At 36.4% G+C, this 19,054-nt stretch overlaps 1 protein-coding gene across 10 annotated transcripts in view; it reads left to right on the top strand.

Annotated features, from left to right (window-relative positions):
- Positions 1-19,054, top strand: part of AGFG1 (ArfGAP with FG repeats 1) — a 108,863-nt gene that overhangs the window by 72,941 nt on the left and 16,868 nt on the right. For all 10 annotated transcript variants that reach the window (XM_003341861.4, XM_056807504.1, XM_016425270.2 and 7 more), the window contains exon 5: positions 10,456-10,612. In XM_003341861.4, coding sequence (XP_003341909.1) covers positions 10,456-10,612 — 157 coding nt within the window. The remainder of the gene's footprint in view (positions 1-10,455; positions 10,613-19,054) is intronic.

Here is a 19,054-nt window from a genome sequence, read left to right as displayed (position 1 = left end):
TTTAGGGAAGATGTTCTCATGGACTTAAACAGAGATATTTTGTTCTTGAGCAGAGGTAAAGGTACAAATTAAAGATCAATATAGGTAAAACATAGTAGTTTAAAATGATTCAATATTACAGAAAGTTATTGACTAGATTAATACAGATAAACACAATAATATATACAAAGGTGCAGGCAGGCAGTGCAGTCAAAATCCTTTTCACCAATCCCAATAGACTTGTTCACTATTAGGAGCAGAATAAACTCAAAATAGTTAGCAAGAAACTTCCAGATCTCTTTTAAAGTTTCCTCCCCTCCCCCAGTATTTATTATCTATTTAGATCTTGTTTGTCAGAGGTCTGAATTTCCTCATAGAAGCACTGGGCAGAATCTGCACTCTGCATGTCGAGAGCAGTTAGGACTTTTAGAACTTTGTCAAAATATTTCAGGTTGGTTTGTAGCATAAGCAGCCTAGCTTGTGGCATATTCTTGAGGAGAAGGAAATAAAGTGGGAAATATGCAATGAAAATAAAAAGTCCCAGGATAAGAAATAAGCAGATCCAAACTGCACTTTTTTGCTCTACCAACTCAGACTGATGTTCCAGAGTTTCAAGCATGCTTTGCAATAGCATTTTTCCTGAAAGAGGCTGAATGGGGTTTAAAGAGTAAACAGAAAGAAACAAAACTCCCAGGGAATACAATAGTGTATTTGTATATGAGAGAAAAAAATACTTCTCCTTGGAGTTTTGGGTCAAAAGGAAGAAGGGAAAAAAAACAGGTTTATTCCCCAAAACTGACTTTAAATCTACTGATTTGGAACTAACTTGCCCTCCCTGTGAAAAACCTTTTGTAATAGCCTTCTAAACGAGGAGTCCAGGATCACCTTTAAAAAAATCTGCTTGAAAATTAGAAGGTGTAGGGTTCTTTTCTCCATGCTGAAAAATGACTATGGCAGGCTAGAAACACATGTGGAGTATGGAAAGGGATTGGGTAGAAAGATTTTTATACATCACCCTCTGTGGAAAAAAAATGGCTGGGATTGGCAGGCTCTTGTGGTCTGGCTCTTCTGGTCTGGGCAAGAGGAAGCTCCAAGCTGGGTGGAAAGAAGTGAGGAATGCTGGCCAAGCAGATGGACAGGAGAAACAACAGACTGTGGCAGGTGGCAGGGCCAGGCAGGAGCACAGGCACACCCTGCCACCCAACCCTCGTGGGGGGCAGTGACTGGGTAAACTTACTATCTTTACTGTAAGGCTGTCTGCTCAAAAGTTTTTGAGAATTCCTAATTGCTTTGTGGTAAGCCAAAATGTGGGTTTCAAAAATAATAATCAATAACTACATATTATATTTTTAAAATTGTATTAATAATAACTAGGGCAAAAGAACTACCTGAATTCAGCCAGGTCACAGGTCCAAAAAGAGGAAGAGGGAGGAGTTACAGCCATTAAAATAAAATCATGCATAATGCCGGCACAGAGGAGAAGGGAATTTTGGGAAATTCTAAGGGACTTCTGGAGGATGAAGTCCAAAGGCTCAAAATCTCCATTTATACAATTCTAAATCAATACACAGGCCAGGATCTGGATCTAATTTGGTTTATTTGTTTATTATTTTAAATGTTTTCCTTCTGTCTTAGAATCAACACTGTGTATTGGTTCCAAGGCAGAAAAGCACTAAGGACTAGGCAATTGGGGTTAAGTGACTTGCACAGGATCACCCTAGGAAGTTTCTGAGGGAAGATTTGAACCTAGACCCTCCCATCTCTAAGCCTTGCTCTCAATCCTCTGAACCATCCAGCTGCTCCCTGTTTGTTTTCTTCCTAGTAACTGTAAAGGTGAACCTAAAATTGTATTATAACCCTTTGATTGGATCATAGAATTTGAATTAGTAAAGGTCCTTAAAGACATGTACTCTAAAACTTATGTTTTATTTGTGAGAAAGAGACTTTCCCAATGTTTGTCAATCAACAAACCTTTAAAAAATGTCTGTAATATACCACACACTTATACTGAGTGCTAGGGATACAAAGAAAGATGAAAGACAGACCTATCTATACTCAGTGAACTTACAGTTGCAAATTGGGAGACTAACAAATATGCAAACAGCTATGTACAGACAAGATATGTATGGGATAAATTGGAGTTATTCCATAAAGAAAAGATAGTGGTAGTAAGCAGGATTAGGTGAGACTTCCTGTAGAAGGTAGGAGGCAGCTGAGACTTGAATGAAGCCATGGAAACCAGGAGGTGGGGATGAGGAGACAGAATTCTAGGCCTCTGAGACAGGCAGTGAAAATACATGGAGCTGGAAGATAGAATGTCTTTTGTGAGGAATAGCCAGTGTTGCTGAGTAAGGTTTAAGAAGACTAGAAAAGCAGAAAAGGACTGGATTATGAAGGACTTTGAAAGCCAGGGGATTTTCTGTTTGATCCTGGAGGTACTAGGAAGCCAGTGGAGTTCATTGAAGAGGGGATGATATTGTCAGACCTGAGCTTTGGTAAGATTAATTTAATAACTGAGTGGAGAATTAGCTTGGAATGGGGGAGAGACTTGAGGTAGATGGATCCACCAGTGGGCTACTGTAGTAATCCAGGCTTGTGGAGATGAAAGCCTGGACCAGGGTGGTGGCACTGTCACTGGAAAGAAGGGAACATGTACTAGAGAGCTTAGGAAGGTAAATGCAATAGGCCTTGAGAACAGATACAGTGAGCAATTGAGGACAAATCTTATTTGCAGGGCAGCAAAATTGGGACAATGGCAGTGCCCTTAAAAGGGAAAGCTTTAGAGGGAAAGAGAAGGTCACTTCAGGGCCTGTTCAGTTTAAAATGTTAATGAGTCAAACAGGTTGTGATATGTAATGAGCAGTTGGACACCATACAGTTAAGTAGAGCCAAGAGTTCTCCTCATAGAGCTCATATTGCATCTCTGGGAGCCCATGAGTTTATGAAGTGAAATAAAATGGAGAGAGAAGAGAAGTGGGCCCGAGGCCAGGACCTTGGGACCGAGTGAGATCCAGCAAAGGTGATGGTGGAGTGGTCAGGGAGAGTAGGATTCCTCAGTATGATCGTTAAAAGTATTTAACTAGGGTCTTTGATTGTCCTGAGGCTTTTCTTCTTGTTGGCTTAGCTGATGATGCTTTCTGTTTTAGTGGTCAAGTTAAATATAGATTCTATTGGACTAAAAACAGTATTAGAAGTTTTATAAAATGAAAAAACCCTTTCAAGCCACCAACTCTACTTAATAAAGGTAGCATTTTTGTTGAGACCACGTGACCCTGAAGTCTCTTCAAATTCATGAAATATTTTGAATATTACATTACCTTATAATGTGAAAATGTGGTATGACCTGGGTTCCTGATGGAAGCCAGAGTTACCTACCAGCACATTGGCTTGCCACGCCTATAGTAGTATATGATCGTTTTCCAATCTGCATAGTTGGAAAATGATGGCATTTTTATAATGCATTTGTGTAATTCTTTATAGCATAGAAAGATAACAGACTTAGACCTTGACATGAGTGTTTTCAGTCTGTTTTCACACCCCATTCCCCACACCACACTCCCCAAAACAAACAACTCTGGGGAGAGGAAGATGTCTTAAGTCAGCCTAACTACTTTTTTTCCTTTTGAGAGAATAGCTACACAGATTTTCTTTATCCTGTACTATCCTGACTAAAATTCAACCTAAGAGTATGGATTTACAAAATTGGTCTATAATCACAGTCTCTTTTGGTTGGAAAGAACATTAGTAGGCTTGAGTCAGGAGGGCTGGCCTTTAGTTCTGGCTTTGTCACTCATTAGCTGTGACATTTTCGGTAACTCACTATCTGTGATTCATTTTACTCATTTGTCATCCAGTCAAGTTAGTGAGCAGTGAGCCCCATTATGTGGCAAGTTTACAAAGTGGTAAAACAAAATGGGGAAATTTTGCCCTTGGATAGATTATTTTTGGCTTTGATTTATGTTAAAAGTAATCAAAACAATAAGTTCATTTGGAATTACTTAGTCTTTAAAGATGTACATTAAGAATGAGAGAAGGACTTCCGGTCAAGATGGCGGCTTAGAAAAAGCTAAAGTTCAGATCTCCGGAAAACCCTTCCCGACTGATCTCAAACTATAAGCTTCTAAGGCGCCGAAATTCAAAACAATCAACAGCATAGACCCTGGGAATCCTCCTCCTGGACCTGGACCTGGATCAAAAGGTACGGCCCCCCTCAAAAGCCAGAACCCGAGATCACTTGGACCTAAGGGGTAGGAGCACAGAGTCGAAGGCTCCGGGAAGCCTAGGCCCCTCCCCCCCGCAGAGAGCAAGGTCGTCTGAAACAACAGCAACCCTCAGGGCGGGCAAGACAGCCTCACAGGCCGGATCCTTCTATCCAAGTCTCAGTGAAAGTCACTGCCCTTGGAGCTCCGGGAAGCCGCGGCCCCTTCCCCCGCAGAGAGCAGGGTCCTCTGAAACAAAAGCAACCCTCAGGGCCGACAAAACAGCCTCACGGCCAGCTATTCTGAAGGCAACTTCCGGAAAGCAACCCGACCCAGTCCTGTCGAGGGGGCACCTTAGCAGCAGGGAAACAGATACAGCCAGGGGAGAGTGTGGCCCCCTGGTCTGACCCTTCCATTCCAGTTCCAGTGAAAGTCATTGCCTTAAGGCATACTCAGTTTAACCCAGGGAAAGCTCATAGAACCAACAATCTGCCCAGGACTAAAGCCTCTGAACACCAGACAGAGATGAGAAAAGCTAATCCTCCCCATTCAGAGATGGCAAACTCCACAGAAGCACAGAAGCCCCAAAATCCCAAGAAAAATAAGAAGAAAGGGGCGACTTTGGACACATTCTACGGAGCCAAAATTCAAAATACAGAGGAGATAGAAGAGGAAACACAAGCAAATGCTCTGAAACCTTCCAAAGGAAATGGAAACTCTCCACAAACCCATGAAGAATTTGAATCAGAAATGACCAAAAAAGATGGAAGCTTTCTGGGAGGAAAAGTGGGAAATAATGCAAAAGAAATTCACGCATCTACAAAACCGGTGTGACCAAACTGAAAAGGAAAACCAGGCTTTAAAGGCCAGAATCAGGCAACTGGAAGACAACGATCGTATAAAAGCAAGAATTAATAAAGCAAAGCGAAAACACCAAGAAATTAGAAGAGAACATAAAATATCTCACCAACAAGGTGACAGATCTGGAAAATAGAGGGAGAAGAGATAATTTAAGAATAATTGGACTTCCAGAAAAGCCAGAAATAAACACCAAACTCGACATGGTGATACAAGATATAATCAAAGAAAATTGCCCAGAGATTCTAGAACAAGGGGGTAATACAGCCACTGACAGAGCTCACAGAACACCTTCTACACTAAACCCCCAAAAGACAACTCCCAGGAATGTAATTGCCAAATTCCAAAGCTCTCAAACAAAAGAAAGAATCCTACAGGAAGCCAGAAAAAGACAATTTAGATATAAAGGAATGCCAATCAGGGTCACACAAGACCTTGCAAGTTCTACTCTGAATGATCGTAAGGCATGGAACATGATCTTCAGAAAGGCAAGAGAGCTGGGTCTCCAACCAAGAATCAGCTACCCAGCAAAACTGACTATATACTTCCAAGGTAAAGTATGGGCATTCAACAAAATAGAAGGCTTCCAACTTTTTGCAAAGAAAAGACCAGAGCTCTGTGGAAAGTTTGATACCGAAAAACAAAGAGCAAGGAATACCTGAAAAGGTAAATATTAAGGAAAGGGGAAAGGAGAAAAATGTTATCTTCTTCTTTTACTCAAACTCTCTTCTATAAGGACTACATTTATATCAATCTATGTATACTAACATGTGGGGAAAATGTAATGTATAAATAGGGGGTAAAGAAAGACCAAATAGAATAATCTTTCTCACACAAAGATTCACATGGGAAGGGGAGGGGAAGAAAACTCCTATAAGAAGGAAAGGAAGAGAGTGTTTTTTACTTAAACCTTAATCTCAGGGAAATCAACTCTGAGAGGGAAAGACATCCAGATCCATTGGGATCTTGAATTCTATCTTACCCAACAAGGGTAGGGAGAAGGGAAAACCAAGGGGGGGAGGAGGAGAGAACAAAAAGTGAGGGACTAAAAAGGGAAACATCAAGGGAGGGGACAAGGGGGACTGATTCAAAGTAAATCACTGAACTAAAAGGTAGAGCCGAAGAAGAAAAGGTTAGAATTAGGGAAGGCTATCAAAATGCCAGGGAGTCCACAAATAAGAATCATAACTTTGAACGTGAGTGGGATGAACTCACCCATAAAAAGTAGACGAATAGCAGAATGGATTAGAATCCAAAACCCTACCATATGTTGTCTTCAAGAAACACATATGAGGCGGGTTGACACCCACAAGGTCAGAATTAAAGGATGGAGTAAGACCTTCTGGGCCTCAACTGACAGAAAGAAGGCAGGAGTGGCAATCATGATATCTGATAAAGCCAAAGCAAAAATAGACCTGATCAAAAGGGATAGGGAAGGTAATTATATTTTGTTAAAAGGGACTTTAGATAATGAGGAAATATCACTAATCAACATGTATGCACCAAATAATATAGCACCCAAATTTCTAATGGAGAAACTAGGAGAATTGAAGGAAGAAATAGACAATAAAAACATACTAGTGGGAGACTTGAACCAACCATTATCAAATGTAGACAAATCAAATCAAAAAATAAATAAGAAAGAGGTAAAAGAAGTGAATGAAATCTTAGAAAAATTAGAATTAATAGACATATGGAGAAAAATAAATAGGGATAAAAAGGAATACACCTTCTTCTCAGCACCACATGGCACATTCACAAAGATTGACCATACATTAGGTCACAGAAACATAGCACACAAATGCAGAAAAGCAGAAATAATGAATGCAGCCTTCTCAGATCACAAGGCAATAAAAATGATTAGTAATGGTACATGGAAAACCAAATCTAAAACCAATTGGAAATTAAACAATATGATACTCCAAAACCGTTTAGTTAAAGAAGAAATCATAGAAACAATTAATAATTTCATCGAGGAAAATGACAATGGCGAGACATCCTTTCAAACCTTTTGGGATGCAACCAAAGCGGTAATCAGAGGTAAATTCATATCCCTGAATGCTTATATTAACAAACTAGGGAGAGCAGAGATCAATCAATTGGAAATGCAAATAAAAAAACTCAAAAGTGATCAAATTAAAACCCCCCAGCAGAAAACCAAACTAGAAATCCTAAAAATTAAGGGAGAAATTAATAAAATCGAAAGTGATAGAACTATTGATTTAATAAATAAGACAAGAAGCTGGTACTTTGAAAAAACAAACAAAATAGACAAAGTACTGGTCAATCTAATTAAAAAAAGGAAGGAAGAAAAGCAAATTCACAGCATTAAAGATGAAAAGGGGAACAGCACCTCCGATGAAGAGGAAATTAAGGCAATCATTAGAAATTACTTTGCCCAATTATATGGCAATAAATACACCAATTTAGGAGAAATGGATGAATATATACAAAAATACAAACTGCCTAGACTAACAGAAGAGGAAATAGAATTCCTAAATAATCCCATATCAGGAATTGAAATCCAACAAGCCATCAAAGAACTTCCTAAGAAAAAATCCCCAGGGCCTGATGGATTCACCTGTGAATTCTATCAAACATTCAGAGAACAGTTAATCCCAATACTATACAAACTATTTGACATAATAAGCAAAGAGGGAGTTCTACCAAACTCCTTTTACAACACAAACATGGTACTGATTCCAAAACCAGGCAGATCAAAAACAGAGAAAGAAAACTATAGGCCAATCTCCCTAATGAATATAGATGCAAAAATCTTAAATAGGATACTAGCAAAAAGACTCCAGCAAGTGATCAGAAGGGTCATCCACCATGATCAAGTAGGATTTATACCAGGGATGCAGGGCTGGTTCAACATTAGGAAAACCATCCACATAATTGACCACATCAACAAGGAAACCAACAAGAACCACATGATTATCTCAATAGACGCAGAAAAAGCTTTTGATAAAATAAAATACCCATTCCTATTAAAAACACTAGAAAGCATAGGAATAGAAGGGTCATTCCTAAAAATAATAAACAGTATATATGTAAAACCATCAGCTAATATCATCTGCAATGGGGATAAACTAGATGCATTCCCAATAAGATCAGGAGTGAAACAAGGATGCCCATTATCACCTCTACTATTTGACATTGTACTAGAAACACTAACAGTAGCAATTAGAGAATAAAAGAAATTGAAGGCATCAAAATAGGCAAGGAGGAGACCAAGTTATCACTCTTTGCAGATGACATGATGGTCTACTTAAAGAATCCTAGAGATTCAACCAAAAAGCTAATTGAAATAATCAACAACTTTAGCAAAGTTGCAGGATACAAAATAAACCCACATAAATCATCAGCTTTTCTATATATCTCCAACACATTTCAGCAGCAAGAACTAGAAAGAGAAATCCCATTCAAAATTACCTTAGACAATAAAATACCTAGTAATCTACCTCCCCAGACAAACACAGGAACTATATGAACACAACTACAAAACACTCTCCACACAACTAAAACTAGACTTGAGCAAATGGAAAAACATTAACTGCTCATGGATAGGACGAGCCAATATAATAAAAATGACCATCCTACCCAAACTTATTTATCTATTTAGTGCCATACCCATTGAACTCCCAAAATTCTTCTTCACTGATTTAGAAAAAAACCATAACAAAGTTCATTTGGAAGAACAAAAGATCAAGGATATCCAGGGAAATAATGAAAAAAAAAACACATATGATGGGGGCCTTACAGTCCCTGACCTAAAACTATATTACAAAGCAGCAGTCATCAAAACAATTTGGTACTGGCTAAGAAACAGAAAGGAGGATCAGTGGAATAGACTGGGGGAAAGCGACCTCAGCAAGATAGTATACGATAAACCCAAAGATCCCAGCTTTTAGGACAAAAATCCACTATTTGATAAAAACTGTTGGGAAAATTGGAAGACAGTGTGGGAGAGACTAGGAATAGATCAATACCTCACACCCTACACCAAGATAAATTCAAAATGGGTGAGTGACTTAAACATAAAGAAGGAAACCATAAGTAAATTGGGTAAACAGAATAGTATACATGTCAGACCTTTGGGAGGGGAAAGACTTTAAAACCAAGGAAAACATAGAAAGAATCACAAAATGTAAAATAAATAATTTTGACTACATCAAATTAAAAAGCTTTTGCACAAACAAAACCAATGTAACTAAAATCAGAAGGGAAACAACAAACTGGGAAAAAATCTTCATAGAAACCTCTGACAAAGGTTTAATTACTCATATTTATAAAGAGCTAAATCAACTGTACAAAAAATCAAGCCATTCTCCAATTGATAAATGGGTAAGGGACATGGATAGGCAGTTCTCAGATAAAGAAATCAAAACTATTAATAAACACATGAAGAAGTGTTCTAAATCTCTTATAATCAGAGAGATGCAAATCAAAACAACTCTGAGGTATCACCTCACACCTAGCAGATTGGCTAAGATAACAGCAAAGGAAAGTAATGAATGCTGGAGGGGATGTGGCAAAGTAGGGACTCTAATTCATTGCTGGTGGAGTTGTGAACTGATCCAACCATTCTGGAGGGCAATTTGGAACTATGCCCAAAGGGCGATAAAAGAATATCTACCCTTTGATCCAGCCATAGCACTGCTGGGTTTGTACCCCAAAGAGATAATGTACAAAAATACTTGTACAAAAATATTCATAGCTGCGCTCTTTGTGGTGGCCAAAAACTGGAAAACGAGGAGATACCCATCAATTGGGGAATGGGTGAGCAAATTGTGGTATATGTTGGTGATGGAATATTATTGTGCTAAAAGGAATAATAAAGTGGAGGAGTTCCATGGAGACTGGAACAACCTCCAGGAAGTGATGCAGAGTGAGAGGAGCAGAACCAGGAGAACATTGTACACAGAGACTAATATACTGTGGTATAATCGAATGTAATGGACTTCTCCATTAGTGGCGGTGTAATGTCCCTGAACAATTTGCAGGGATCCAGGAGAAAAAAACACCATTCATAAGCAAAGGATAAACTATGGGAGTGGAAACACCGAGGAAAAGCAACTGCCTGAATACAGCGGTTGAGGGGACATGACAGAGGAGAGACTCTAAATGAACACTCTAATGCAAATATTATCAACATAGCAATGGGTTCAAATCAAGAAAACATGTAATGCCCAGTGGATTTACGCGTCGGCTATGGGGGGTGGGGGGGAGGAAAAGAAAATGATCTATGTCTTTAATGAATAATGCTTGGAAATGATCAAATAAAATAAAAAAAATTAAATTAAATAAAATTTAACAAAAAAAGAAGAAAAAAATAAAAAGAATGAGAGATAACATCTAACGTTTTGGCAGAGCAAACTGGAGATGATTTCTTTCATACCTGGTATTTTATTTGTAGTCCCCTGTTGTAGTTCGCTCTCAAGGACAGCAGCAGCCAGAAAAGAAGCAGTTTGACCTCCTGAGTGACCTCGGCTCAGACATTTTTGCTGCTCCAACTCCGCAGTCAACTGCTACAGCAAATTTTGCTAACTTTGCACATTTCAACAGTCATACAGGTAAGATTTTTGTTTTCTGACAACTGCCTCAAAAATAAGCAGTGCTAAGAAGGGCTTGTTCTTGAATACGTGTGTACAGTGTATATTTTTCAATACAAATAACTCACTGACTTCATTGTACTTCAAATTATTGCATCAGTTATTCCAATTCAGTTTATGGGTTTAGTAATTCAATGATTTTATCAAATGAGTTGTGATTAAAATTTGGATCTTCATTTTAATGTATCCATCTTTAAGGAAACTATATTATGGTTGAAATATGAAGAGTCTTTTTTGTATATTTTGTTAACCACTGTTAGTACAGAGCTATTTTGTTGCAAGGTTTTGCTGGGTAGAAAGTAACAAAAGAATTAAATGCACTTAACTTGAGATTGAAAATTAGGTAAAAATTGTCCCTTGGAAGTGAATGTGGATAAGTCCCAACTCAAGACCAAAGACAAAAGTGAATCTAAAATTTTTGATTTTGAAAATCTAGATGATCAATTTATTTTGGGACATAATATAAATTTTTAGATTCTGGGCCCTGGTAGCAGTATAAGGAGGCCACCCTGTCCAGTTTTAAGGTCTTTCTATCTCATTTCTTTTCTTGGGATTGGGCTACATCATCTCTCCTACAATTCTTAAATTTCTCTAGGTCTATTCCTATTCTTGGGCACTTTTAGGAATTGCTCTTTTGTTTCTGAGCCTATAGTTCCTTGCCTATAGTATAGATTTTCTGAATCTATGTTACTTTGATTTTCCTTTTATTTTCTTTCAAATGTTGAGGTAATAGAAATAATCATATATATGACATCTGTGTGGGATATATCAGGTTAATATCATTTCAAGTATCGTATTAGATGCAGGGAAAGTGGGGCAAAAGATTAATTAGGCACAGTTTCAACACAAAAGGAATTTATAAGCTAATACATAAGTAAACAAAATACAAAATAGAAATGAGGAGTCTATAACAGAATTAGAAAATAAAATACAATAAGAGTAGGAAATAGGGGGAGATCTTTTCATGAAAGCATTTTAGAGTATGTCCTATATGTGTGGGGAATAAACCTTAAAAGACATTAAACCAAATAAAGAACACTAATTAAAAAGCTTTTTTATTTTCAGAACACTATTTTTAGTCTAACTTAGAATCTCTATTGCATTTTTTAAATTGCCTTTCTATGTATAGGAGTATTGGCTAAAACTCATTCTTGCCTCCCTTGTCTTTTATTTTCGTAATTTTCAGGCTAGAGGAAAAAGGATCAACAAATCTGCATCTTTCAGGCATGTGTCCAACATGATTTATATGAGAATCATTTACTGATTCCTAAACTTCTTTGTTTGTCTTTCCACACTAATTGTATGATTTGAGCCACATAAGTTCTTGGGATGAGGACATTCTGATCTGTGATGAGACAGAAGAGAGAATTGGAGGTTTTGAAACATTGGGGAGTTGAAATCATTTCTGAAAAGCAAAAGCTTTTCAGTGACTTACCTTAAATTCTCCAAGTGGTTACTAGTTTGCTTTTGAACAAAAATGTACAAGTCTTGGTCCCGTGTGTTACTTAAGACTGTTTTTTAACTATAGTTGTTGACAGGTATGTTTGTAGTTTGAAACCTGAACAGAAAGTTTGAGTTTTTAATACTAAAAATTCAGATTGACTTCCTACCATATATAATATTTTATCCTGAATTTAATTCTGGTTTTAATTTTATTTGAATTTAGTTTGTAATATTTTCAGTATGTTTCCCTGCTTATTATTTAACACTTAGATAACAAATTTTTAAAATCAATCAGCTAATTAACATGTATTAAGCCTTTTAGTGCCAGGCATTTTTCTAGTCATTTGTATCTGGATATACAAAAAGGAAAAAAAAATTCCATTTTCAAAAAGGTCCTATTCTGTAGTAAAATGATATCTTAAGATCATTTTCAGATTTTTTTAATTTGTAAATTGAATTAATAAGTATTCATAGAATTTGGGGCAATAATTATTATGTGCATTTCAAGTTTCTTTATACTTCTCAAATGTGGAAGGTTTGAAGAAATGATTAGAACTTGAGACTGCATTTAAAATCACTGACCTACTTAAATTAAAAGGAACTCATTTAAGGAGATAATATATTTCTTGTGGATGCGGGTTTTAGCTTTTTGGGACCTTTTTCTATAGAGAGGAAAAAATAGCTTTTTAAAGAAAGTATAATGTCTGTATATGTATATAAGAGAGACAGTTGCTTTGACCCCCTTATTTGTAAAGCAATGTTTCATTGGAATGCCTAAATCTGTATCTTAAAACTGGTTTGTAATTTGAAAGTCTTTTTTCCTTAACTGATTCATTTAAATGTTAATGTAAGTGTTAAATGAGGAATATGTGTGTATATAAATGTATGGGAATGCATGTGTGTAAGCACTCTTGTGTTTTAGTATATACATATAAATTGTACACACAGCAAAAAGTGATTGTAATTAGTTTGGAGTTCCTCAGGCCTTCTGTGCCATTAATATTTTGTAGTCTTGCCCAGAAATTTGCCTTGGATTAGATCCTAAATTTGAGTCATTGTTTTTGATTCTATCTAAAATTCTTTTTCTAGAAGTCCTTGCAAGTATTATGTGCTTAGAATTGTCTACAACAGTTTTTAATAAATCTTCTTTCTTGCAGGAAACACGAATTTTAATTTTGTTGTATTGTTAACTTTTTTTTCTCTAGTAATCTTAGTGGTTAACATTTTAGATTATCACTGTTAGTAACTAACATTACATTCATCTTTAAATTTGTTCCTCCCCTTTTTACTACCCATCAAATCAGTCTTTGCAACAAAGACAAAGAAAGGAAGGAAGGAAGGAATCAAGGAAGGAATCACTGTGTACTGAAATGTTCAGAGAATGCAAGATTTAACTGTGTTGATTATTAAGAAAGGAATTCCCAGCTCTCCCAGCTTCCTAAGCTTTCCTCATAACAATCGAGACTCAGATTGAGTAGCTCTTGACAGAATCATAATAACTAAGAAATTTCAGATTCAGAATTTAAATCCAAGGCTTCTTTCTACATTCCCCAACTCTAATCAGAAAGTAAGTTGACCATGGTTTATAGTTAATAGAACAGAGAATTTCACAACTAAATAAGGCCTGAGAAAACTTTAAATCTAGGTATTCTTAACTTGGGGTCCAGAATTTACAAACAATATTGCAATCATTCTATTTTATTATCATTGGTTTCCTTTGTAATCTTCTGTATTTTATTGTATGCATTTAAAGGCATGATTCTGAGAATGGGACCATAGTTTTATACAAGACTGCCAGAGGGTTCACATGACACACACACAAAAAAAGAGAAGTAGTACTCCTGATCTAGTTCAACCCTTTTATATGAAGAAACTGAAGCTCAGAAAACATATAAGTAATTTGCCTAGGGCCATGAAACTAGTAAGTAGCTTAACTGGAACTAGAGCCTAGGTCCCCTGAACTTTATCCAGTACTTTCTTTTTCTTACTCTACCAAGATGCTTTAACATGGACTCTGGTGGGTTGTCTTATGTATTCAGCCAGTGGCCTTTAGTCAGTCAGATAAATGGATAGATAGATGGATGAATAGATAAGACAGACAGATAGATAGAGAAAGAAAGAACAAAAGAAGGAAGGAAGGAAGTGTGACCATAGAAGCATAGTTTAAAGGTAGAATTTTAAACTTTTAATTCCTGCTTAGTAAGTCTAAAGTTAAAAAAAAAAGGCAAAAACAAGTAGGAAGAATGACTGATTTCTTTGCTTGTGACTTTGGAACTTTGTCTCATTCATCCTATTTAATTTGATCTGTCAACAACCCCTTTAAGGTAAATGTTAGAAGTACAAGCTGAGAAGTTTTTAATTGGCCACTCAGTGGGAGAGCTAGGAATCTAAAGCAGTTGAGGGCGTCTTCCTTTAGGCTGTTCCTCTACTGGACACAAAAGAATAGTCCATTTAGAATTGGAGTGTATTGTCAAGTCACTATGGTCAACTCTATTATCTTAGGAAACCAAGAGAGCCCCAGGTGGAAAAGAGACTTGCCCAAGGTCATACATACACATAGTGTGTGGCAACCTGGGGTTCCAATGTACTTCTTCTTAACAGATTCAGCATTTCCCCTATACAAATCTTTCTTATTGGGATATGGGGCATTTAATCTATTGCACTCATAAAAATCAGTATCAGTCCTGAAGAGGCAGAGTGGGAGAGAGGAAGAAAGAAACAATAAATTTCTGAGACAGGAGACTGGTTCTGAAACTGCCCCTTTGCTTATAACTGTGTTATCTTGAAAAGTCATTAAAATTTTCTCACTTTCCTTGTCTGTAAAACGAGGTAGTTGGAACAGATGATCATTAAGGTTCAATTGGCTATAACTACCTTTGGGCAATGTAAAGGTTAAAATTATGGTTGAGTCTGAAAAAATCTAAATTTAAGTGGTCTTCAAGGGAAATCCCAACTGATAAAATATCTAAGTCAGCTGGAATTTTTTTATGGTAATTTAATTGATAGTGGAGAAGATTAAGAAGAAGGAAGAAGGAGTAGGAGGTTTTTTCTCTCCCTCTCCCCCTACCTGATTAGTATCTGGCATGGAGATCAAGAGATAAGGGAGTAAGGGTTTGGAGTATGAAGGAGGAAGGAATCAGCCTGACCTCCAAAGGAGCTCAGCTAAGATGCCCGAACCTGAAATCAGCTCCAGGGCAAAACTCACCACCCAATACTCCAAGATGTCAAAACGCTTAGCATGCTGCCAGCCAGAGTCATCTCTCTGGGGAAAAAAAGGAGAGAGGAAGTGCCGTGCCTTATATAGACAGTTTTACATCACTTTCCTGGGTCTCATCTGTACCAATGATGACTTAGCTTGATTTAGGACAGCCCAGACATCTGTCCTTTTTTAGCACATGTCTGTTGAAGACCATTTTCTCAGATAATTAAATCTTGAGTTTGATGCAGACCTTCCTAATCTTGTTAAACTAAGAAGGGTGGAGAATGTAGAGTTTCCAAGACCTGATTCTGTTATTCCAAGTATCTCCATTGTTATTGATCAGGAAATAGCTAAATCAGTCTTCTAAAGAATGGTCTGATTAGGGTGGAATAGTTTTAAAATTCACAGCAAGCAAAAAATTTGAAACAAATTCACACCCTTGAAAGAATGGAAATGTAATTTAATGTCTTTGAGACATTTTAATTCTGGTTTTCCAGGGTCTGAATAAGGAGTTATGTTACCATATGGCTTATTTAAAAAGATTCATATCATCATTCACTTCTGGGAGTAGCATCTTTATCAAAATATATATTCTCTATGAGGTAATTAAAATTATTAGCTTTGTGCTTCCATCAATTCTGTCTATATTCCACAAAATACCTGTTAAACACTAATTTTTTTTTTCCTTTCAGGATCTTCTTGTTATTTAACATACTCATTCATAATCTAAGAGAAATTTTGCTTTTAAAGATTCAATCATACCTAAACACCTAGTGTTCCTGTATCAAATTTAAGACAGCATTCATTCCAAACATTAGAATTGGGGCAGGTAGGTTGCTCAGTGGATCTCAGGCCTGGAGATGGGAGGTCTTGGGTTCAAATTTGATCTCATACATTCCTAGCTATGTGACACTGCAAGTCACTTAATATCAATTGCCTGGCTTTTCCAGTTCTTCTGCCTTGAATTGGAGCTGTACTTATTATTAATTCTAAGACAGAAGGTAAGGATTTAAAAAAAAATAAATGGTATAATTAGCATCTTTTAAATTTTTCTTCACTTTATTTCATACATTTATTGTTGCAGAAAGATACAAAATTAACAAAGTGGGTTGGAAGTTCCAGAATTCAGAACCTCTTTCCCTTTGAGGAATAGTTGACTTGGAGAGGTACCTTTTCTTTTGTACATATTTAAAGGTACCTAGTTCTATTTATATCCTCTGTCCCAGATTTTACTTGGTGAGCTGCCCCTATTCTTATTCCAGTATAGATGAGTATGTTCTTGGTGTCTCTATTTGGAACTCTGAATGCCTTTTCCGGTAGTTGGAAGGAGGGAGTTATGTCCTGGTGTTATTTACTTCAGGTACATTGATTTGAAAAGAATTTTCTGAACTAATCTTGTCATCATTTATAGTATCATTTCTGGAGGAAAATAGAAGTTCCATACATCTGTCTGGCTTAAAAATTAACTTTTGGAGCACCATTTGTAAATTCGGAAATGAAATTGTACTCTCCTTAATTCGTTTTCATAAGAAACTGTATTGGGGATTTTTTATAGCCCTTATCAAGTTACACTATTAAATGAAAGATAAAGACTAGTTTTATTTATCATTCTTTTATTTCTAACTTCTGGGAAAACCGGTTCCTTTTTTTTTTTACTACAAATGGTCTATTAAATCTTCAATAAGCATTCATTACATCTGCAATGTGTATGCAATACATTCTACTCCATCATGGGAATATAAAGATAACAGCTGGAGCAGTTCCTTTCCTCAAGATGCTTATGTTCTGGTGGTTCATACAAGGAGGGAAAGCATGAGGTTCGAACATTTATTAAGCACTAATGTGCCAAATGCCTTGCTAAGGATTGTAGATACAAAGAGAAAAGAGGTGGTCCCACTTCTCAAGGAGCTTACACACTATTAATAATGATATAATTTAGATATTACTATTATTATTTATAATGATAGTAATAGCAATAATGTGTTGAAGTAGATAACACAAAAGAAATTTTAGCTCCAGGGCCAGTAGAACAACCTTATAAGATTAAGTAAAAACAAAATAAGTTGAGGAGAGAGAGCACTGACAATTGGAGAGGATCAGTATTAAAGGTCTTTTGTAGAAGGGGGCATTCAAAGAAAGGCACAGATTCTCAGAGATGCCATCAAGGAGTCTGTCCCAGGCACAGAGTATTTAAAAGCACAGAAAGAGGAAATTTAGTAGGATTCAGTTTGAAGATTTAAGGCTGAGAACAATAAAGATGGAAAAAGGACTCGAAAACAATAGCAGCCCTCAAGGAGCTTACATTCTAATGGAGGAGGCCATATGTACATAATGGAAGAAAATGCAGATTGGGTGGGAGACCTAGCCTCCTTTATAAGATGAAATTTTAGCTGAGTGTAGAAGAAAGCCAAAAGCTAAATGGTAGAGGCCAGGAGTGTAGCCTGTACCAGGATTTGCAAATGACCAGTGCAAAGGCACAGATGAGATGGAATGTCATTTAAGGAACTGCACACTGACCAGTGTTGCTGGGCAATAGTGAATAAAGAGGAATAAAGTGAAGAGACTGTTTAAAATTTTGTCAATACTTCTTTTATGGTGTTGTATTTTTTGAGAATTGCAAGTTTTAAGCTGTAAATTGTATCCCATACTATTATAGGATGTTTAGGAAGTTAGAGTATGGTTTTAAATCTTTCCTGCCTTTTAAAAGAAGCCATTTTATTTGCTTTTTGCAGTTTTATTTGTTGAGAAGAAAATTAATGACTATTTACATCGTGGAGAAATAAATATCATGTGTGGCTCATGAAAAAGTCTCAAGAACAGCATATAATAAGCAGTATTGATTCCTTCCCAATGTAATTGCAAAGGTAGAAAGAAGGAGGGATAAAGACTCAGTAAGGAAAAAAGAAAAGCAGAAGTAGGTTTTTAAAAAGTACTTTGAATCCATTCTTCCTCCAAGAAACTGTTCTTTCAAAAAAAAAATCTTTTCTCTTCATTTGAGCACATTTAAGAATCATATTTTCCTTAGTTACCTGATCTTCTGTATCAGACAGGGCTCTCTATCCCCTACCCCATGACTATGATTTGTTCTGTTCTCTTTCATCCTTCATTTTGAGGAAGATAATCTGCTTTTCTGAGTTTAGTTCAATGTTTTAAAAATTCTATCTGTTATTTTAAAATATTACTATCCATTAGTTTAATAACCACAAAAATAAATGGCAGCATTGTGATGAAATGAAATTTTTTTTGGTTTCCTTTTTAAACTGTAATCATAGTTTGTATAATTTAGATGGTGGGCCATCTAGCCAATATTTTTGTCATTTTTATGGTGTGTTTGTGTGTGAACTCTAAAAATTTTATTAAATGGGATCTCTTCATACTTTGGATTTTATAAGTAAGTAAGATTAAGATTAAAAAATACTTCATACAGTGGTTACTACAGTGCTTGAATATAAACTGCCATGGAATCTATTAAGCTGATTAACACTGCCATTATTTTAAGACATTGATATTATATATCTTCATATGTTTGTCGTATCATTACTCTTGACATTCTGTCTTCAGAGCTTCGCATAACTTACCAGATCATTTTAACTTAAAATATCTTCCCCATTGTTCACTCAGTGAAGAGGTTTAATATCACATGAAATTGCTTCAATTTCTTTGGGCAAAATTGCATCAATTATTTCAGTAAAAAACTGAGCTGTACCATTAAGAATTAGTTTATGCTGTGATGTATAATCTGATTTTATAATGTAATGTAA

This window comes from Monodelphis domestica, chromosome 8 (assembly GCF_027887165.1).
Source record: "Monodelphis domestica isolate mMonDom1 chromosome 8, mMonDom1.pri, whole genome shotgun sequence".
Taxonomy (NCBI): Eukaryota; Metazoa; Chordata; class Mammalia; order Didelphimorphia; family Didelphidae; genus Monodelphis; species Monodelphis domestica.
This window is presented reverse-complemented; position numbering and strand designations above follow the sequence as displayed.